The sequence below is a fragment of the Ambystoma mexicanum genome, chromosome 1q, assembly GCF_040938575.1.
Source record: "Ambystoma mexicanum isolate Mex_15411 chromosome 1q, UKY_AmexF1_1, whole genome shotgun sequence".
NCBI classification, from domain to species: domain Eukaryota; kingdom Metazoa; phylum Chordata; class Amphibia; order Caudata; family Ambystomatidae; genus Ambystoma; species Ambystoma mexicanum.
In genome coordinates, this window is record NC_090922.1 from 934,967,154 (window position 1) to 934,991,345 (window position 24,192).

General features: G+C 46.5%; 1 protein-coding gene across 2 annotated transcripts in view; it reads right to left on the reverse strand.

Annotated features, from left to right (window-relative positions):
• Positions 1 to 24,192, reverse strand: part of SLC35A3 (solute carrier family 35 member A3) — a 643,323-nt gene that overhangs the window by 359,060 nt on the left and 260,071 nt on the right. For both annotated transcript variants that reach the window (XM_069641592.1, XM_069641593.1), the window contains exons 3-4: positions 4,428 to 4,582; positions 4,207 to 4,329 (exon numbers count right to left, since the gene is read on the reverse strand). In XM_069641592.1, coding sequence (XP_069497693.1) covers positions 4,207 to 4,329; positions 4,428 to 4,582 — 278 coding nt within the window. The remainder of the gene's footprint in view (positions 1 to 4,206; positions 4,330 to 4,427; positions 4,583 to 24,192) is intronic.

Below are 24,192 nucleotides of genomic sequence, written 5' to 3' on the forward strand. Positions count from 1 at the left end.
TAAAGCGCTCTATAAATAAATCAATCAATCTTCCAGATGGATGACACAAATCACACACTGACGTTGGGGTCATTAAATGTACGTGGGTTAAACTTTCCTACCAAAAGATTGATGGTGGTTAGAGAGTTTGACCGGCTTCAGTTACACTTCCTCTTCCTCCAGGAGATGCACTGGGTAAAGGGGAAAGAGCCGACCCTTAGAGCCAAGTCCATACAACAGACTTTTCATGCTTCATATCTAGCAAAAAAAACATGGGGTTGCGCTTCTGGTATCCCCGAGGGCACACTTTTCACCGGAAGCCCAGTGCACTGACCCTGAAGGGCGCTATATCATGGTTAAGGGTGAAGTGAGAGGTAGTATGGTTACGGCAGTCTCTGTATATGCCCCAAACGAGGCCCAAGATCACTTTTGGGAAGAAATGAAGATGAAAATCATGTCCTTTACGGAAGGCAACCTATTGATGGGTGGCGACTTTAATATGGTTCTCCACCCTGAGAGCGACAGAAGGTCGGCAAACCCGCACACAGATAAGCACACACAGAGGAAGATGGCTGCCACTTTACAAAGGGTCAATGAGGAGCAAGGTTTGTCTAACTCACACACGACAAGGAAGGGTCACGATCCATACTGTACATTCTTCTCCAGGCCCCATGCTACTTTCTCCAGGATAGATTATATCTTGGTGGACGTCTCGCTTTGTGAACACTTATCAGACTTTAATGTCGAGTCCATCCCGTGGTCAGACCACGACCTGGTCAGGATTCGCATAGGAGTTCTTCCGCGCCCCTCTGATAAATCTCGCTGGTCATGTAACAACCTCCTGATGCAGGATAAAGAGCTCTCCCAAACCCTCCTAGCCGCTATAAAAGAGTACTTGACAGTTAACGACAATGGGGAAGTGGGCGTAATGGGTGTCTGGGATGCTTTCAAGGCTACAATTAGGGGTGTGCTTATGGGTATGGGTTCCAGGAAAAAGAGAGAGAGAAAGCGAGGAGAAAAGGTTAAGGGAGAAGATACATGCTTTCCAGCCAGAGGGGAAATTAAAATCTCAAATGTCCCCGGGCAAATGGGTGGAGCTTCAACAGCTCAAGACAAAACTCGCAGCTCTTCTTGTATGCCAGACGGAAAGGAAGCTTGCCTTTCTAAAACAAAGGTATATGGAAAAAGGGGAGAAGGCAGATAAGATATTTGCTTGGAGGCTGAGAGAACTTAGAAACAACAGGAGAGTTGACTCCCTCCACTCCCCCGAGGGAGAGAAATGCATAAGCGATGTCTCGATAGCGGAACAGTTCCACCGATATTAACAGAGCCTGTACTCCTCGGAATACTCGGGAGATGGGACGGATGTCGACCGCTTTTTAGACTCCTTGCCCATCCCCCGCCTCCCTCCCGGTAAGGCTGACCCCCTCGAATCCCCCATCACTCTGCAAGAAATAATAGACACCATTGGCACCCTTAAGAGTGGTACCACCCCGGGGGCTGATGGCTTCACGGTTCGCGTCTATAAATCCTTCCAGTCCACCTTGGCCCTGTTCATGTTCAAAATGTTTAATGCTGCACTAGAAACAGGATCCCTCCCCCAATCTATGATGTCGGCCCTCATTGAGGTGATCCCTAACGAGGGGAAAGAACCCTCCCAATGTCGATCCTATCACCCCATTTCCCTTTGTCAGACTCGGAGAAAGCCTTAGACCGGATTGAATGGCCATACATGGGTAAGGTCTTTCAAAGAATGGGCCTGGGAGACAAATTCTGTGGGTGGATTGCATCGTTGTATAATGGCCCATCAGTGAGGGTTTCAGTAAATGGCACTGTATCAGCTTCCCTACGCCTCTGCAGAGGTACCCGACAAGGATGTCCTATCTCTCCCCTCTTATATGCTTTAGCAATGGAGCCTTTGGCCATTGCCATTAGGTCGGACCACAGAATCACTGGAGTCCACTGCAGCGACTTTGACTTTAAACTGTCGCTCTTTACCGACGACATTCTGGTTTATTTAACCAACCTCCATGATTCCTTCCCGAACCTGCTTGACTTAATTCACACCTTTGGGGTCTTCTACGGCCTCAGGACTAACTTCTCTAAATCGAGCATAATGCCTATGGGGGAGAAAGACCACGAAATCAGGGAGAAAAAATAATTAAATGGAATTAGAATTGAAAGTAAGGCCGCTCCATATTTGGGGGTCTCCATCCTTAGGGATCTAAGAGCTCTATTTAAGTTGAACTTCTCCCCGATCCTGTCCAAAATAAGTAGGGATCTCCTACGGTGGGCCCCACTAACTCTCTCATGGTTTGGCCACATGGTCATGATTAAAATGAATCTTCTGCCCTGAATCCTCTACCTTTTCTCAACCCTTCCCATTGTCATTCCAGAAGCCCTTTTTACAACACTGCATATGCAGGTTCAGCGCTTCATTTAGAGTGGTAAAAAGCCAAACATTAAACACTCGATCTTAACCCTACCGAAATCTTTTGGAGGCTTTTGACTTCCTGACTTTAGGTTATGCCATAAGGCAGCCCAATTTAGAGTGATATGGGTACGTATTGGACCTATATAGAGGACAACCACGCCCACCCTAAAAAAGTCAGTGATTTCCTATGGGCCCCTGTTAAGACCCTCCCCTCCCGACTCAGGACTCAACCGACTCTTGCCGTACTGTGGGCCTCCTGGAAGCCAAGGACAATAAAATGATGTCCTCCTGGCCGTCCAGCTTGACCTCCCTGTGGGGCCCTCCATTCAACCTGGGTGCCAAAGGCTTGCGAGACACTCAGTCTTGGTCGGACATGGACTTAGAGAGAGCGGCTCAACTGTTCGGCCAGAACACTTTCATTGAATATGACTAATTGACTGCAGCTATGGGGGACCACCCGCTCACAGTATTTGAATAACTATGCCTTAAAGGGATCTTTACCAACCCCAGAGGGTGTGCCGCTTTGACCCACCCTCTCAAACCCTTTCATAAAATTATGGTGGAATCTATTTCAAGTAAGGGCTCCCTCTCTAGGATCTACAAAATGTTAGTCACAGCAAATTTAGAGGGTAGACAATCCTTCAAACGCATTTGGGAGGAAAGGATGGGGATGTTTCTCGTGGAGGTAACGTGGGGGGCAATTTTTAGAACTCTTCTCCCAGGGTCTCTGTACACCTCGGGTATGGAGCACAATTTCAAGATGTTGCACTCCTGGCATCTCCCTCCAGTCAGGCTTTCTAGGATGTTCGGGAGCATGTCCCCTCTCTGCCCAACGGGGAACATGGTATCACATGTGGTGGGAGTGTTCGTCAGTCCAGGTCTACTGGTCCGAATTGTTGAGTTGCATTAAAGAGATTGTCGGCACTACGCCGTCCCTGCACTCCCTGGAGATCCTCCTGGGTACACCAACCCTGGAGACCGAGGAGAGCACTTTTCCAAGAGTGGTCAAGGCAATTTTGAGAGCCGGAAGACTGGCCCTCGCCCAAAAATGGAAGGATCCTACTACTCCCTCCAAAGCTGAGTGGCTCACTAAGTTGTGGGCCATTTTTACATATGAAAAACTGTCAGCAATAACCAACAACAAAATTGACTCATTCTTGTTGGATAGGTCCACAGTTCTCTTGCGTGAGGAATGTGACTCTCTGAGACTCTAAATCCCCTGCCGTTGTTGGGACCACAGTGCTTTGCTTCTTAACAACTGAAACTCAGTACTTACCCTGGCTGCTAATGCCGACCTCATAACATCAGTTGTACGTAATTGTCTTGCCCCATGGATAGTTGTTTTTTCTTTTAATGTTTTTTGTGCCCAGCATTCAATTAGATCTAGTAGCGTCATAAACTGGGGGAGGGTAAGGCGGGGGGATGGAGTTGGGGAAATAAATTGTTCCTCATGGTTGCCACCAGGAATTTCCTGATGACCTTTGTATGTGTTAAAATGCTTAATAAAAACAAAGTGAAAAAAAAAGATCACAAAGAAAGAATAACTATGGTGCTAAAACTTTTGCTTTACCACTCAGTTTAATGGACTATTATCGGAAAATGCAGCTCTTAAATATCATAATATTGAAGAAAAATGTAGCATTTGATAAAACATTTTTTTAAAGTCGAATACTAATAAAAATCAAATAAATACCAAACAATTTAGTTCCCATTGAAACAGTAATCACCATCGACATAAAACTTTAAAGATGCAGCAGGACTTGCAAAGGATGCTTGTTATTGAGAATAGCTACCTGTACTAATGCAACTCCAGCCATCAAGATGAGTAGGGAGATCCACTGATAAATGTTTAATTTCTTATTGAGCATGGACACCGAAAACAAAGCTGTGGTAAGAATCTTCAACTGATATGTAACCTGCAAAGGAGCACAATACAATCTATATCAATACAGAACATCATTATTCCAATAAACCCACTGCTCGGTCTTTACGGAAGGGTTGGCATGATACTTACCTGATATGTAGCAGCATCAAGGTTGGACAGTGCAACATAGAGCAAGTTATTCTGCAGTGTATAAATCCCAGAGGGTATCGCCAGTTTAAGAGTCTCCATCGGCTTGTTAATAATTTCATCATGTAGTACTCTATTCAGAGATCGGAAGTTACAATCTATTGGAAACACAATAATGAGTACATAGGTTAGTCAAAGTCGAATGAGCTACTGTCTTTGAGGGATTTATTTACTGGCTTGACAAACCAGAGGAAAAAACATTCATGTACGGGTGTTGTGAGAGAACTACAATAATACATTATGAATAATAGCACAGAGAAGAAAAGTAATATGCAGGAACAGTAACCAATGGAGACAGTCACATATTAGCAAATCAAATACAAGAAAAAGACAATGAACCATCACTGGAGCAAGTAACTATGAAATCCAGCCCATAAATTAGCGGTAGCCTGGTGAGTACCATACTTATTTTGAAGATAGTGTCTGAGACTGTGCTCCGAAAATTAATTAATCACAGATAATTCCACATCATGCATGAGAAATCTGCCTCAGGAGAGAGGCATCTACGAAACACCCCGCTTCATTCAGTTTGAAACATCACTAGCAAGCCAGTGTGTAGTATGGCCTATTTATTTATGTATTTATTTATTTTTCATTTGTTAGGCACTTATACAGTGAGCCAATTCTGTTTCGAAGTGCCCACAGGGAAACAGGGAGGGGACATGGGATTGAAAACAAAGTGGAAGATAAAGACGAACCTACTATGCCTTGTGCATATTCAGTATGTCCAAGTGCAGCAAGAAGGGGGGAAGTGGGAGTGGAGGTAGGTGCTGGAATGTCTGTGGTCGTGTGTGAGCAGCAGATGAAGTGCATAGTATGGTAAGTGCTATGTAGTCTGGAGCCGCATTGGGAAGAAAGTGCAAGCCTACAGGGTGAGGCCGGTGGGTGACGAAGCGGTGGGTGCCAGAGCAAGTGCTCCGAGGTAGGCAGAAGCTTGGACGATTGGGTGTGGGAGGCCAGGACCCAGAAGAATGCATAAGGGCCCTGGTCACCAATCACAGCGACTGTCAGATTAGCAGAGGAGTGCAGAAGAAAAGGAGGAGGTGAAGAGGAAAGTCTTGAGCAGCTTTGGGAATTTGAGATGGTCTTCCTCAAGGTGCAGGGGAAGAGGGAGGCTGTTCCTCAAGATGGAGCCAGCTGAAGAAAGTAATCAGCGTCCGGCCCTCTATTTAGCAAAATGCTTTACACATAGAGGGTTGGAGCCGTAGAGGTCTAGGGGAGAGTATTTAGTAAGAGAAAGTTGCAGATAGCGTGGTCCCAGACAGCCTTGTGGATGATGCAGAGGGTTTGAATGTAATCTGCGGAGCAACCGGGAGCCAGTGAAGAGTTTTTAGGGCAGGAGAGATGCAGTCCCTGGGCTTAAGGCCAAGGATAACTCTTGCTGCCCTATTCGGATTACCTGGAGGGGTTGTAGAGTGGACGTTCAGGAGAAGGCTATTGCAACAGTCAAGCCTAGAGAGTACCACCAGGGCTCAGGTAACACTGAGCTTTTGAGGGAAAGTGAGAAAAGGGAGAATTCCTTTGAGAAGGAAGAGTTGCAAGTGGGACTTCTTGGGAGTGTCCTGATTGTGAGGGAGGAAGGAGAGAGAGGAGTCGAAGATGACTCCAAGGTTTCTGGCTTCAGAAGAAGGAGCAGGGGGAGAGCCCGTAGAGGATGGCCAGAGTGAGGGGAAAAAAGAGGGAGCAGGAGCCTCAATGGGAATGATCTCAGTCTTGCTGGCATTGAGGCAGAGATCGTTGGAAGTGCAGAAACTGAATTGCAGGAAGCAAAATCAAGGATTAAGGACATTGGTGATCCATCATCAACTAATAACAAATCACCATCACATTTACATATGGCCAAGAACGGAGGAGAATAATTATAAAAGGGACAGCACCCAGCCTTCTGTCACAAGTTGACTGAACTCTGCACTGTCAAAAGCTTTCTCAAGAAGGTAAGTATGCAATTTATGCCAAAATACCCATCTCATTCAATAGTATTGCAACATTTCAGCTGCAATGCCGGCAGCTCCCAAAGGCCGATCCACAAAGCCGCTGAGACCCGCCTCCGCCAGTATCCTCCTGCGTCCCTGTCCGATGCCTCGCCCAGAAGGTAAGCCTGATGCAGTTGAATACTGTTTTGCGCTCTGACTACCTGCCCTGCACTAATGTCCCCCCACAGCCTTAGTCCACTTTCCTGAAGCCCGCTTTACTGTCTATGCTCGCCATCGCCTCCACTGTGCGAACTCACATGCAGAAGCATGCTTTAACCTACCTGGTAACCTCCACATCATGCCCTCCACCCACAACATCTTGGATGGCTACCAACTGTGCCCTGGTTCCATGCGCGCCGCACCCCCATGTGACAGCCATACCGGAGTATGAGCAGACAACCTCATACTGCTCGTCACTCTACCCAGCAACGGCAAACTTAAACTGAGCTCTCCTCACAGCACGACCCCAACAAACCAGATTTAGCTATTTGCCTGCCACGCCATGCTCCAGGACAAAGCCCTACCACGCTAGTGCATATCCATTCTAAGCCTGCCTTACGCTGCACCAGCCTGATGTTCCTACCGCTTCCTGGGGACACCAACACTGGGGTCATCCACACAGTCCCATCACCTGACAACCCGAGTCTCAAACCACTGACGGACAATCGGAACGCGCACTACACCTGTGCTCCAGTTCCTACCTCCAGCAGAAATGGGAGGCTCGGCCTCAAAACTATCCAGCCCACCCCTCACAGCATGCCACAAACCATCCCTGCTAGAAATGCAAAATTAGGCGCTCGAACAGGCCATCTCACATGCGCTCACCCTCCCACTGTCTGAGGCCCACCTTGCCCTACTCCACTCAAACTCCATCAAATCCACAAGCCTCATGTCATACATAATGACAACCACAAACCCAGGGGTCAGTCCTAAAAATAAAAGTGGGGGAACTCATCAACAAACGCATTGGGATGTGACCTCACCAGAAATTAGCATATCAAGATGAAATATGCAAATTTCATTAAATTAGCTTTGCATAACCACCCATATTGCACAGGACGATTGCCATTTGCCTTTCATAAAATCAACACACACACAAAACCAAGCGAGGCTATTTTCTTCTAACAGTGTTTTTAGAAATATTAAAAGGTGAGCATTTTTAAACTCCAAGAACCATACAAATGTTTTCCCTGGAACATGCAGTACCAAAATGGGACATTGCACCTTTAGTTGCTTGTTATTTTTCATAGTGCAATGGTGAAGTGTCTGGCATACAAACCTGACGACTGCGGTTCGATCCCAGAGGTCGGCTTTAATCCATAAATGCAGCAAAGACATTCAATGTTTCTCATTTTAGCTGGGGGAACTGAGTCCACCCTCTGAAAAATGTGAGTGGACTCCGTCCACACGGGGGTGCCCTCGACTTGAGCCCTGCACAAACTACAATCCCTCAAAAACAAACTGAATAGGATCCCATCAACAAATCCCCATTACTGCTGGAGATCCTCCAAGAATAACTTTCCAACGTCCCATAACCACAGCGACAATCCCCACTCTAATGCCTTCCTTACAGAATCACAGCAGTGTACTGAGCCCCCCATTCAAAGCTAAGACCCTAACATCCTCACCCCAACTGAAATATGCCCTCATAAACGTCAGGTTGATACCAGCCCACGGACTAGACATCAATGACCTTATCATCTCCCTAGACCTGTCGGCAGTCACAGAAACCTGGTTGCACCAAGCCTCAGGGCCTGCCCTATCACTAGCTCTACCACAGGGCTTTGCAATACTTATAAGGGATAGGCTGGTATCCAGAGGAGGAGGTGTCACCCTCATCGACAAGTAAACCCCACAGATAAGACCCACAAACGACACTATCGAGGGCAATTGTGAGCTTCTCCGCCAGCCCTAATGACTCCATTGCTATCCACGTTATTTATTACACTCCAGGCCCACTTGTCTCCTTTGAATAAAACCTCCCTCACATCATAGGGGACAACCTCAAACACACAACTAGAACGATCCTACTTGGGGATCTCAACCTCGGCATCAACGACTCATCTGACCCTCACGTCTCTTCGGTGGCGAATACACACAGCCAACAGATTGAAATATTACATGACCACCCCCACCCACATTAAAGGCTGCACAATGGATTGGGTAGCGGCCCTTAACTGCCAGGTCACCCTCTCATCCAACTCTCCCTGCCCATGGTCCGACCATCACATCCTCTCCTCCACCCCCCTCTAAACCTGCCATCCCAACACTCCCCCAACTGCCTCCAACATGGTCCCGCAGTGCCTGAAAAATGACCAAAGATTCCATGTCCCCGCTCCTATCTCCACTCCTCCCAGAACACATCCTCTCCGATGATCCCAACTCACTGACAGATCTCTATACAAACACCTTAACTAAAGCAATCACCACCGTGGCTCCACTAGCACCCCGCAAGGCTAAACCCATAGGGCACATCAATACATGGTTCACCCCTAAGCTCCAAACGTTACGGTTGAAAAAACGCCTAGCAGAAGTCAGCCGGAGAAAGTCACTAAGCCCCCTATACAAAGATCTCTTCAATAGAATTGCATGAGACTATAAGCAGGCCATCATCTCAGCCAAATCAGCACCATACAACTCCAGATTCCTAAACGCCAAGTCCAACTCCAAAGAAATCTTCCAAATCCTCATGGATATGGAAACTCCTGCAGTTCCGCCTACTACCGTCATCAAAGATGAGCAGTGGTGTGCAAACATACAGGACGCCTTGAGGTCCAGAATTTCCTCCCTACAGACCAAAATTGCCATCAAACAAGCCAAAATTAAAACCAACAATATCCCCCTTTGTACCACCCTCTCTTGATCCCCTCACCCCCACCTTAGTCTTCAAAGAAATCACAGAAGCAGAAACCTCCTGCATCCTCAAAAGTCTCAAGCCATCTAAATGCAAGGGGGACATCTGTCCAGCCACGATTATTAAAGACTGGTCCGAAACCCTATCTCCCTTCATCATCAAATTCATCCACGCCTCATTTACTTCTAGCATGGTTCTCGCTAGCCTAAAAGAATCTTGGGACCTCCCCCTACTAAAAAAACATACTCTCGACCCAGCAGCTCCAAACAACTACTGCCCCATCACACACAGTCCTGTTCCTCCTTAAAATACTAGACAGAGCAGCATACATCCAGATACAACACTTCCTAGAAACCCCCATATCCTAGGCTCTCGACAATCAGGTTTCAGGCCAGAGGCCATGGTACTGAAACAGCGCTACTTGACCTGAAAAACCAACTAGACAATCGCAAAGACGAGGGAAACCCTGCCCTTCTCCTCCTCCTTGATCGCTCTGTGGCCTTTGACCTGGTAGACCATGAAATCCTCTGCCACCACCTCACGCAAGCAGCCAACTTCTCACAAGAAGCAAACACTTGGGTGGCCACCTTCCCGAAGGCAGATCAATGAGAGTGTTCTCAAAAACAGCCTGCGCGCCCCCGACACCTATCCCCTGTGGTGTTTCCCAAGGCTCCTGTGTCTTACCCATCCTTTACAACATCTTCACCAAACCCCCCTTCGACCTCCTGGACTCCAGTGGTATCTCCTACAAGAACTATGCTGACAACATTCTGACCCTCCTCCCTTTGACTGGCAACTATGACAACGACTCCTCGACCAACACAATCTACATGACAATTCAGGCATGGATGGCCACCAACTACCTATGCTTTAATGATGGCAAAACTGAGATACTATTGGTAGGAACCCCAACAGCACTTAGTAAGCTTAACCCACTATTCACATCATTCACCATTGATGGAATTCAGATCCCAGTCTCACCCTCTGTGAAAACACTTTGGGTCTACTTGGACCCTACATTTGCACCATCATCTGCATACATAGCAAAGCTGATAAATGCAGCCAGACAATTCCTGACTCCCTCTAGCTCTCTCACCATTGTGCAGGCAATAATATGCGCAAGGCTGTACTATTGCAAAGTGCTCTTTGCAGGCATTTCCAAAATAAATATTATCAAAATGCAGATTATCCAGAACAATGCCCTGCGTGCTGCACTCAACATCTCCAAAAGAGAACACGTACCCATAGCCAGAAGGCAAGCCCACTGGCTCCCTATTCAACAGAGGATCATTTTCTCGCTGCTCTACATCACTCATAAATGCCTGTCTGAGACAGCACCAACCTACCTGGCACAGAAAATTGTGAGATCCAAAACACTGAAACCAGGGAGGTCTATGCAAGCAAATCGCCTGGTGATTCCCATTTTTAAGTGCAGCAACGGAGGTGGCTCAAGCTTTCCTGTACTAGCAGCAAAGCACTGGAACTCCCTCCCCCCAAACTTACGTGCTGAAGATTCTTACTGGGCCTTCCGCAAAGCCCTGAAAACCTTGCTGTTCACTTAACTATTGAGTGTGTCACACCTGCCCATCTGACTGCAATGGTGCAAAGTGTCTGCCACAGATGTCACACCTGCCCATCTGACTGCAATGGTGCAAAGTGTCTGCCACAGATGAACATGCCGCGTTCTTTCTTGCAGAGGGACGCCCCGACCTCTTTTTGGATATTGTGTATTTTCGTTGTTTTTTTCTCTTCCTAAGTCCTCTCACCTTGTGTAACTGGTTGAAACAGCGCCTTGATGACCCTAGGCTTAGGCGCTTTACAAATACAAAAATAACATAAAATAAATAAAGTTAGATCATTCCCAAGCTTAGTCTAGGGAACGTTTCACCTAGCCTGAGAATCCCCTCTCTATCACACCCAATACGCACATTCTGCTCTAGAGGTGGAGAAATGTCCGAAAAATTCCATAGATATAGCAGTCATAGAGTACTGGTAACGTTTCCTGGACTAATGGTTCCCAGTCATTCGAAATGGATTAAATGGGCAAGAGTCATCACACTTAATTGGGAATAACTGACCAAAGAACACAGAGGCATACCCCATATATACATTTTTAGGCAATGCATGCCTATTTTTTAACGCATGTTCAGGGTCGGATTGGACCCTCTGCCTTTCGGCTCGTGGCCGGCCCGAAATAGTCCCTGGGGAGTGGGGCCGGTTTCTGTTTAGAAGAGAAAAAAAATATATATATTTTTTTCTAATTTATATATTTTTTTTTCAAAAAGCCTTTCATCCTCATTAGGTCGATAAATGAGTCCCAACACAGGTTTGGTGATATTGTATGCATATTTGTTCTATAAAAAAGAGCTTAAGCATAAGTGCTATACAATAATATATTATCATTTGTCCTTGGACGTCTGCTTGGATTCACAGTAATTTAGTGTACTTGGGAACAATGCTATTTGATGCCACTTCCTGTTTTGTCAAGGGGTGAAAGCTTGTGTTTCATCGCTTCCCGGGATGACACTTTGGGGTGGGGTCAAATGACATCACCACTTCCGGTGATGTCATCAGAGGTCAAGGGTGGTGAGGCGACGGGTGGGCCACTTTTTTGAGGCGAGGGGTGGTGACCGGGCCTATTTCTTGTCCCAGTCCGATCCTGAGCATATTAATGGGAGGCAAACAGGGCTTGAGCAAGTAGGTGGTTTAGTTGAAGGTCTAGCACTCCGAAGCTGCTTCATGTGTTACCCTTACAACCCACTTTGGCCTGGCTCTACAAGAGCTACAAACAAAACAGACACACTTGAAGAAGGAATACAAAACACTAGCATCTTTAACAGAGATACAGCCACATTAAAAAAGCTGACCAACACTTCACATTAGTTTCCAGGGTAGGCAAATGAGCACGTAGGTTCAGGGCACATCATTTTGTTTGGGGGAAGGCAATTACAATTTCCAGGTATGTAATGGTACATTGTTCCCAGTGGAATCTACTGAGATCTAAGGGTGGTGTGTTGGATGGTGTGAATGATAATAGGTTGAATTTGAATTAAAACTAAATCCACGATTCCAAGATGGAGGCCAGATGGCGAGGATGTGTTGTTACGCGCTCCGTCCACACCGAAGCACTTAACCGAAGCAAGCACTGTGAAGACTTATGAACTGGGTCCCCACGTGGTCCCATGTTGCAACAGACAACTAAACACCAAACTGGGCAAAAGCGAGTCCTAAACATTGCGTGTCGGCACCCTAGCGGCTGCGAGGATGGAGGTGGAACCTCCCGATGGTAACGACACAGCCAGTCCGAAGTCTGCAGCGGCAAGCGCGGGATGTGCACCCGCTCGTCTGGAAAGGCCTCTGGTGGTACTCTACGGATCCTAAGGGGCAAAATGAACGACCCGGGGGTTAAGCAGATCCGCAAGACAACGCAGATCACAGATGGGAAGGAGGCAGACAGACCGCATCTGCAGCATCCCGGCTGACGAGATCTCTACAGATTCTCACTACCACAGCAGACAGATCAGCCGACAGCCATTGGCCAGTCAGAGGACACAGAGACAGCCACGGATCCCTGCTTCATGGCCAGGTACCTCCTTCACCTTCCTCCGGGCCCATAACCCACCTCCAGGCAACATGACTCGCAGGGACACGCCTTACATACGCTCCTCCTCAGTTCAGGCACGGGCCATTGGTGAGGCCCTTCCTCTGCCTCAGTGACTAATTTACCCGACACAAGACCACACACCCCCAGGCACTGAACGTATTACACAAATGTGCCTAAGAGGGACACACAGGTCCATGAAGGAGAGACCACTGCCAAGGACAATACAAGCAAGCAAAACAATCAAACCCTTCATAGTCTATCATTTGCGCAGACATTTACCAGGCACAAAGCGCAGAGCCCTAGGGAAGAGGGGACTTGAAGTGACATCACATCGCATGCCCAGCCGCCATTATCCCTGCACAGGGAACAAAAAGCACATAAACTATACTTTGGCTCATAAGTGCAGAAAGGAAGACTATGGACAGAACCGCGATGCATTTCAATACTTGCTGAACCCCAAGAGCACAGCTAATGTCGGGAGGTAAAGGGAAAGCGGCAGAAAGCAAAAAGCAGCCCCAAATCTCAGCCCAGGACAGCACCATCCAATGCTGCTGTTCTAGAGACCCAGAAGCCAGGTAACTGCCAAGCAAGACACCAGAACCCCCGACCACACAGGAAGGGGACCCTAGTACCACATCCCCCAAAATGGCTGCATCAAAAGAGGACTTCGATGCCTGCTTCCAGGACTTCCAAAATAAGATGATGCTAGCCTTCCAAATACAATTTGCGACATTTATGGGGGAAATGAAACAATCCAATGGCGGATATGAGGAAGGATATCTCGGCCCTGGGAGAGCGTACGGACACCACCGAAAGGGCCTTACAGGAGGTGTTGGAGGACACACGCTCCATCGACATTGCTCTTGAGGACCTGGCAAGGGCAACTCACAAAATCGAGTTGTAGTGCGAGGCCTCGGAGAACAGGTCCTGCAGATCGAACATTCGCATACAGAACCTCCCATAATCAGTGTGGGACACAGACTTGAAAAATGTTTTCACTCGTATCTTTGCGGACCTGCTGGACAAGGATTACACTGGCGACATCCCGATAGACAGGATTCACAGGACTGGCCCGAAAAGACAGGATCCAGGCTCCAGACCAAGGTACGTGGTGGCTGCCCTGGCAAGGTACCCGCAGCAGGAGGCGATTCTCAGCTCAGCCCACTCGGGTCCAATTTGGGGAAGGGCCCTCAAGTTAAATCGATCCAGGGGCACTGAACAAGGCACAGGCAGACACACACTCACTTATGCTGATGTTACTCTCTCTGAACATACGGGGGCTGAATACCCGGCGAAGCGGAAAAAGTTGGAAAGGCTATTAGCGCACCACACAACAGTCATTTTAGCCCTCCAGGAAACTCACATAAAAAAAAACAGACTCCCATTGCCTAAAACTGAGACGATACCCACAAGTACTGCAGGCTAACTCCAAAGGCAAAGTGGGGGGTCCGGATCACAGTCAAACAATAGGCTGGAGGCCCAGATCCTGTCCACAAAAATAGATAGAGGGAAGATATCTCTTTGCGATAGTGTGAATAGACACATATACCCTCGCACTGGCCACGGTCTACGCTCCAAACACAGGACAGGATGGATTCCTGAGAGGGGTACTCTCAGACTTAGAGGGGTTCGCCTAGGGGCAGACAATAATGATGGGGGATTTCAACTTAGCGTGGGACCCCAAAAGGGGCAGAAGCTCTAAATCACAGCACCTTCAGCCCCCACCCTGACCAGCCCTGCAACAGAAGATGGAACACCTGGCGTTGCATGATGTTTGGGTCACGATGAAGGGAAAAGACCCGGGGTATACATTCCACTCCCACGTACACCATTCCTTTTCCTGCATTGATTATATGTGTGCCTCACCCATGCTTTTGGGCAGGATGCAACGAATAGACACTCTGCCGATAACACTCTCAGATCACACCCCAATATCGTTGACACTTAAGCTCCACAGGCACCGGAAGTGACTCTGGAGCTGGGTTTATCCTAAAGTAGTGCTAACCGACAAAATTGTCGGGGGTAGCTGGAAACCAAAATCAGAATATTTTGAAAATAACAGAGGTTCCGAAACACCTGAACCAATGGTATGGGATGCTATTAAGGCTACACCCAGGGGAGAACTGATAGCCCTCTGGGCCCGCTGGCTAAAGAAACAACATGCCATGGAAACCCAGTTAGAAAGCAACCTCCTGGATGTCATGAATAGAATGACGCACCACACCTCTAGAAAACTACGGAAAGAGCACCAGTAAATTAGAGACCAATTAAATCTCCTCCAAATGAAAAAGGCTGAATGGGGCCTGCTAGCGCTCAAACAAAGGTATTACATACACGCCAATAAAGCAGACAGATTACTGGCGGGACAACTCAAGTAGAAGATAGCTGCCCAAAAGATAAGGGGATTACTACCCCGCAGAGTAGCCAGGTTCAATCCACCTCTGATAATTGCGGCACAGTTTGTCACCTCCTACTCAGAACTATATAGGTCTGACAGCCCAGAGGAAACACTCCAGACAGACTACCTTAGGCCACTTACTCTCCCGAAGATCTCCCAAATAGATTGCTTAACACTAGACGTAGATATTACACAGGACGAGGTAATCCAGGCAATAAAGTGCCTACCCGTAAACAAAGCCCTGAGGCCGGACAGATACACAGCAGGGTTCTACAAAGCGTACCAGCATGTCCTGGCCCCTAGACTGACCACCCTCTTTAACTCGTTCTCACAAGTGGGTCACATTACCCCCTCGATGGAAGAGGCCAAAATACTCCTATTCCCCAAGGTGGACAAAGATCCAGCGCAGTGTGGCTTGTATAGGCCCATAGCACTAATCAATTTAGATGTGAAACTCTACACCAGAATCCTGGCCAACAACTGATTCATCTGGACCAAACAGGTTTCATAAATCACAGACGAACACACAACATTAGGAGGGTTTGTCATATCCTAGAAAAAAACAAGAGAAAAGACGCAGAGAAGGCATTTGATGGGGTATAGTGGAGTTTTCTTTATAACACCCTGGGGAAGTTAAACATAGGGCTAAAATACCTGGCCATGGGAAGCGCCAATTATAGGGACCCGATCGCATGACTAGTAGTGACTGGAGAACTATTATGTCCAATGAAACTAGCAAGAGGCACTAAGCAGGGCTGCCACATATCACCACTCATTGTGACATATACCTTGAGCCCTTTATGGCTTATGATGAACTTTTAGTGGCCAGAAGGAAACAATATAGAGCTGATCTGTGTTAGGGAGAATTCTCTGTTAAGGCTAATTTCCCAAACCTAGTGAGTCCCCCAGCAGCTTTGGTGGATTTTTGGGGTTTATTTTTTTCTCCTGCTAAGAGTGAGACTCTTTTTCTCCCACTCTTAGGCATGATTTGAGAATGCCCTTTGACTTTGTAATGTGTTTTATGGGCAATGGTGTCTTTAACTCCATAGGGCTTCATGTGTTTTTGGTATATGTGTTACACAGCACCCTCAGTGCAGTAACACAGGGGTGTCATAGTGATACCCAAACATAGACTCCATACTGTGGGACTGACTACTGTCTACCAGGGCATGTAAAATCACCATTGGCTTTACTAGTCTCAAATTGTGAACAGAACCAGTACAAACCATCATTTTGTGGACGTACTGGTAGGGGTAATTCAATTGCCCCTGGGTCTGTTTTCCAAGGGGGCACTGTCCAGTCCCCCCTTGTCGAGTTTCTGGCTGGTGGCAGTGGATACCACACGAAATATTCCACCGGAATATTTCCTGTGGGAATTTCCCATTCATTTTAAACGCACCACTTTTTGGTGCAATGTTAAAGATAACGCTGGGTTATTTATTTAATATTTATTCCCCGGTTGGGTCTTTTTGCCAGGACTCAGTTTTAAAATGGCATTTGTGTTCGCCTCTGAAACTCTAACCCAAGTCGAGCCCTTTGTTCCACTTTTTGGCGGGCTTCTCCACAGAAGCCCTCCAAATGGTGCCACTCTGTCTGGGGTCCACAGGATGTGTGGGGGTGGGGGGCGATTAGGCACCCTGGACTGAGTTGCCTTGGCAACTCAAATCGCACTCTTGTGTGATTGGTCCAGTGGTGAGCCGCCCGGCTCACCACTTAGCATGTTTGAGTGACAGCTAGGCTGATGAATGGGGGTTTTGCTGCATAAAAGCAGGGCTTTGGGGACTGGAACTTCAGAAGTCGCCACAGGACCTAAAGAATCCAAAGAGCGGAGAAGCTGAGGCATCTACAACGACGACACCACCGGTGGAGCCCTGCTCTACGAACTCACCACTTCCCCGGCGACAGAGGAGATCTTCTTCCAGGAGAGTCTACTTCCATTTGAGCGGGTGGGACCAACCAGTTCGCCTTTTTCACCTTCCTGGATCATCTCATGGTCGAATTGCCCGTGCCAAGCACCCCGGCGGCCGGATAGCCACGCTTCACCACTACCGCGAATAAAAGGGTTGTACCTTTTAACCGGGAAACTCAGCGGCTGGTTTCTTCCCTGGCAGTGCAACGACCTCCAGCTTTCCTCCACGTCGAGATCATCTCTTCCCCTGGACGAAGCTCTGACTTGCACCCGCTGCCAGGAACAACTGCCCCCGCTGGAGCTTTCTCACCATTTCAAGTAAGGTGTCCCGCCTGGTGTCCCTTGCAACAGACTGTCCAAGGTGTCCCGTAAATCCTTGACTCTCTATCCTGGGGTGACCTCGGACCTGCTAACATTACCTTTCTGACTTGATCCAACCTCTTGACTTTTCTGAAAAGACTTTGAGTGCATTTCCACTGTGTGATCTTGGGCACATTCTGCCTTGCTCTCTCCAAGAGTGGGCCTGGCCTATGAACTTTTTGCTCTACAGTAGACCCTGCCTTTCTTGACTTGCTGCGGTTTCTTAAAAGTGTTGGTATTGTGTGTTTTTCCTATTCTGCCTTTTCTCAGCCTTTTTAAACAAATTATTGGAGTGCCATCTACGGTTACGCGCTCACCTCTGTTTTGCTAAATAAGTGGTGTCTTAACCTAGACTTGTCGAATAATTAACTAGGGAGGTGTATATACTTATAGTGACTGTGTTTGAACTTGCTTGACATATTAGTGCCAGTGTATTTTTACAAGCGTGTTTTTAAATAAATAATTATATACTTTTATACCAAAGCTCTGTTCAGTGTTTGCTTGTGCTACTGTGTTTTTAGCCCTATTGTGTATACTCTATATACTGCCTAACTCTTCTTGAGAGAAGTCTGACTGCTCAGCCACAGCTACCAGGTAAATCTGGGTGGTGCACACTGCTACCAATTGGGTTTACTGCTTACTCCTGTAGTCTTAAACTTTTTTCAGTGGTCCCTAAGGGAACTGCACAGGTTTCTGCCTAACAATCTGACACGTATAAAAAAGGCAAACTCCCGTGATAAATATGAACTATGGAGGAAGTGTCGGCAAACATACAAAAACTGCCTACGCTCCACTCGATTTCTGAGAGCACAAGGAGACGCAGAGAAAATGCTAGCCGCAGTGTCAACAAACAATGCAAGAAGCATGTGGGACATAATTAACAACAGAGACCTCAACCAATCTGCAATAGGTGTAAACCAAGTTTCGGAGGAAAATTGGTTTAACCACTACACCTTATTGTATGATGGGAAAAACAAGAAAATGGCTATAGAGAAGATCCACGATGTAACTCCCTGGGCTCTGGAATTAGACAGATGACATTGTAATGCTGAGTGCCTCTAGGGCAGCGGGCCCAGATGGCATCTCGAACAAGATGCTAAAAGACAGCTGTGAAGAATGGTCAGACTTAATATATGCTCTCTTTCAACAAATAAAACGATCAAGGCAAATCCCATCCTTCTGGACAGAGGCATACATCGTGCCAATCTATAAAAAAGGGGACAGAGGTAATCTAACAGCTTTCATCAGCGGAGTAGGAACTGCCCTAAATTTGTTCCTGATCAATCTGATGAAAGCAAAGTCTTTGGAAGAAAAAAACCCGCCTTTATTGATCTCAAACAGGCGTTCGACGGGATTAACCGGGAGCGCCTGTGGCTAAAGATGAAGAACTGGGGATGCCCGGTAGACCTTTTAGAAGCTATCCAAGCCCTGTACACTGGCACCACGATACAGGTTTAAACTACAGCAAACGGAGGGCTGTCGAGAAAGATCGGAACTTCCTGTGGAATTAAACAGAGATGCGCTTTAGCTCCCTTTCTATTTGTCATATATATGGCAGATATGAAGACTATGCGAGACCAGACCCGCGCCTTCCCCCCAAAGATCAATGGGACTGAAGTGCTGTGGATGTTGTATGCTGATGATGCGGTATTTGCTGACCAAACACCCATTGGACTTCAGCGACGGATAGAGGCCTTCAACAAGTACCTATTAGAAAATGACATGAAAATAAACATCAAGAAGTCCATGGTACTAATAATGAAGTCCACTCGAGGAAAAAGATCGGCAAGGAAACATCATGTATGGTCGCTAGAGAAGGAAAAACTGGAGGTGGTGGATGCAACATTATATCTTGGGATAAGGATAAATAAAAACTGTAATGAAGAGGGGCATCATGCATTGATCCGGGAAAAGCTAACGACCTTGACCAACCAAGGGCTAATAATAAATCGAAGGTATGGAAAATTCTCTTTGACTCCTATTACAACTTCTATAAATAAAAGGTGGTGGCCGTAATTACCTATGGAGCGGAGGCCTTGTTAGCCCTGCGCTGGGAAGTCTGGAACTTATGTGAGTCTTACTTTTGGCGGAAAATCTTATGCCTCCCGAATTCGTTGGCGATTGAGCTCATAAGAATGGAATTAAGGCTCCAATCTTTGGCGTCAATTGTGCTGTGGAAAATCTTATCTCTTTACAGAAAATGCATCCTTGACAAACCACCTCAACCGTATGAAATACTAGCACAGACAGGGCCAATAAATAGAAACACGATACTCCAACATTGGAAAACAAAATGTAAGGCAATCTTGGAACAGTGCAGCATCTTTGAGGACACCTTGAAATTCAATCCGGACAAGGCAAAAAGAACCATCCAGGAAAAGGACTGGGATGAAACTCAGGCGCTGAGACTGATAAGAAACTAGTGACATAACATCATATGGGAGCGAAAAGCTTTAAATATGCTCCCACCTTACCTGAAGAAGTTCCCATCAAACCATTATAGAGACCTCCTGCTGAGATGCAGACTAACTCTAGAGTGGTGAAATGGAGGAGAAAGCTAATGGAAAAGTCAAAAGCGTATTATAGGTTCTGTCAAAACAAAGAACATCTGGAATCCATTAGACATGTTATGCTAGCCTGCCTGGCCCTGGCATCGAAACGCCAGGTGGCTATGGGGAGCTATACTAGCAACATCTCATTTGAGATGGAGGAAGAATACTGGGAGAGATTACTGACAGTCGAAAAAGTTGGCAGAACAATAGACTCCCTAAAATTTGTGGAATCCTTAAAATTGGGATTGGAGGAAGAAGGACCTGAAGAGTGAGGAAAATAAACGGGCTCACAGTATTCCTTTGCTTAATTGGCTAAGGAAGCGATCATTACATATCATCAAACATTGGACATTTACTTGATGTGATGTAATAGAAGATGGAGAAACGTTAAAGGTTTAATCCGTTTAACCAATAAAACATTTAAAAAAAAGAAATAAACCAGATTGCTTGGTGCACCCGCGCTGCCCCCGCCGCTGCCTGTACCCCCTCGTATACTGCCTCCCGCCAGAACCTAAGCCCCACAAAATCCCCTACCCCCCTCCTTACCTTAATGGCCCCTCAACCAGGCCTGCACTGCTTCGTCCTCCAGTTCTTCAGCCATGGAAATGGAAGGCGGGGCTCTGAGCTGCAGTCAACAAAGCAGCGCGGCCAGGTTATTTTAATTTTGTCATTGCTATTAGCACCTTCAGGGTTTGCCTCAGGGTGTTAAGGGCAATAAGCACCCGTTCTGGGTGCTTCACCGGCCCGGTAACTGCACCGTGGCCCAGAATTAAGGCCCTCTCTTCGCTCAAGAATATAACTTGGGCCTCAAGCTATTACCGGCCGGTGAAGCCCCTAGAATGGGTGCTTACTGCCATAGGAACATCAAAGATTTAATGCCTTGATGGACGTGTCAAACCTTGCTGCAAGAAAGCTACTTTACCAAGAAGGACTGAAACCTATTTGTTATGCAGATTGAGATGTTTCATTAGCATCCATCATCCTTGATTAGCATTAGTCTATTGAGTCAACTGCAGCAGGCAGGTCTTGTGGCTCGAGAAGGAAGTGTTTGTTGTTGCCACTCAATCAGAGACGATGACCTGAAATGTCAGTGAGATTATCATCCTCTCTGGGTAAAAAAAGACTGAGCATTTTCACAGCAGATGGCTGTTTGAAGTGGTGTTGGAGTTGTCAGGTGGGCAGTGTGCCAATCTTTTTAGGACAAACAGTAGATTTCGTATGAGGCAGTGGATGAACGGGTGTTGCTGCACTTGAATAGACTGGTATGTGGCTTCAACCCCCCTTTAAGCGCTGGTAAAGAGCAAGGATGTCTAGTGTGGTTGATTTTCAATGGAGCAGTTTTTAGAACTTGGGCAGATTTCTATAGGTTGGGTAGGAAGTGTTTGTGCTGCCATTCAAATCGAGCAGATGACCTAAAATGTCAATGATAGAGCTGATCAGGTAGGATGCAATATTCAGTTTGTTTATTAAGTTCTTGTCGCAAGAGATAGGATGGAATGTGAATTAGACAGTGACCTGTTGGGGTTAGGCGTCCATGTGTTGTCCAGTAGCCTATATGTTCTGTTCACCAATTATGGTTTGGGGAGTTTTTGTGGCTTGATCAAGAGGTTTAAGTTCTCTGTTTGGATTTTGTTGATGTAGCAGTGTAGCATGTCGTTCCCCCACACAATGATGGGCTTTGTGGGGTGCTGCTGATGCTTGAGCAGAGGGGACATTGGACGATCTGAAAGATGTGCTTTTTGTATCGTTGGCCTGCTTGTTTGGGTTGATGTAAAGGGTTTTGGGGACCTGCCCTTATTGCCCAGGTGCTCAAATGGGGCTTGTATGCCAGTGTTTTTGTTTAGACTGGGGGTTGTCAGATGGAGGTTGTTATTGCGTTCAGTTTGCAGTGCAATAGGTTTGCCAAATCTTTTCTTTTTACACTGACTTATGGAGGGCATTTGTGTCTGAGATTTCTTTTGAGTGCCATTAAATTGTTGGAATAGAATTGAGGGGTTCTTAGATTGTTGTAGTATATGCATTTGTCCAAGAATGCATGGTTCTAATTTGGGTTTTGTAAGGTTGACCTTCGGGCAGATCAGCTTGGTTATAGCGTGATTCATTTTAAGGGAATGTTGATTGTTATAGTGGGTGAGGTGGTGTCAGACCAGTTTTGAAATTTGACGATGAGCTCTACAGTGTTCAGAATGAATTGTCTAATTAAGTCTAGGGTGTGGCCCTTTTATGTGTGTAATGTGCTTAAACACTGCTGAAAGTTCAGCGTGCCCCTGAGCTGAGGAAACAACCTCTACGTCTACACCCTGTTTCTTAGCACCACAGTCCACATTATTCCCGCCCGAAACATTCAATCCAGAGAAGAAACGGAGGGCAGAGGAACTCAGGGGGGAAGAAGGGTGAAGAGTGACTGCTAGCGTTATCTTATTTTGTAAAAAGGTCTTTGGGAGTGTAAACATTTTACACCTGGGTGATAAAATAAGCTGAACCTTAAGCAACCATAGTCTCACTATACTATAAACTAAGCAGAAGCTACACAATGTACTAGGGAAGGAAAAGGATGGACTTATGGGCAGTCACTTTATGATATTTGGATTAATATAGCTCATTTATAATACATACAAACTCGTAGGGCCTCATTACGAGTCACCCGGTATGGAAATAACGGTGGCGGTAAACCCGTCGCCACCGTTGTTTCTATACCGGGTGATCTCGAGTCCTGCAAGCGGACGTGAAAACACCGGCACCATCACGAGATGGTACCGGTGTTTCCACTTCCCCATTCCCATTGAGTCCTATGGAACTCAATGGGAATGGGGATTTACCGAATTCCGCCTCCGGAATTCCCGGGTCACCGGGGTCGTAATGCCCCGGTAATTCCGGTAATCACGGAGGCGGAATAGTAATTCGAGTCTGGCGATAACCGGCTGGAATTTCAGGCACGGTTACCGTGGGACTCGTAATGAGGCCCATAGTTTTGTCTCCGAGCTTTTAAGACCACATAGATTTCTTACTCATGCAGAACTGTCTGATGACACATGATAGTGTGTCAAGAGAAAATGTGTATTGGGTAAACACAGGATCAGAGGCAAATGTTTGCATGTTATGGTGTGTGAAAGGGGATGCAATGTTTACAACAACCCATGCTATGTTTGTTCCATTTCACCTCTAGATTTGTATTGAATTTTACAGTGTGAGAGGAAAGCATTTTAAAATCCGTGGTTAAGAGAACACCACATTGCATACAGGGAAGCATAGGCTTGTTTAATGAACTTCAAGCTATTGAGCCCCTTTTAGGAGAAAGCATCTTGGCAACTATGGATGTATACCAGCAGGTTCTGTAGGAGTGGAGTGCCCGCCTGTATAGAATGCATGGCACAGCATGACGCACCCACAGATACAGTGACCAAACGAGCACAATGTGCATTAACTAAGGTTATTGCGTCTCATTTGGCATCGCCTATAACTGTAGCAAAATGAAATTGCTATGGGAACTAAAATGACACTCTGGCACCCCAAGCAAGTCATTGCACAAACAGAACACAACTACCTCAACACCCATCGCAGGACACCTCAAATTCATCTCTACACAATGATGACGCTTGCTCATTTGGAATATGCAAAAGAACAGGACCTTGTAAAGTTTGTTTTGGCCACAGTAGATTTCATCGCGATAGATACCATCACATTTTTAACTCGGATTTTGCCACAGATGTATGTGGGGGCTGGCTGTAGGTGAATAATTAGTTTTAGGGGGGGCTAGGGGAACTGCAAAGGTTCTTCCCCCACGTATTTTTTCAGCAGAACGTTCAGTAAAAAAAACAACCCAAATAAAACAAAACAGATGATTTCTACTTCGAGGAAAATAATTCGAGGAAATCACGTACAGTTTTACAACAACTAACACATTTCACCTAACAATCAGTGTTAAACTAGCACACTCATCAAAATCAGTCTTCAACATAAGAGACACAAATATAGATATATGTATAATGCAAATCGCAGGCCCCCATGGCTACTTGCGTAGTTAAAGCAGACCAACGTCTTTAATCAGATGATATGCT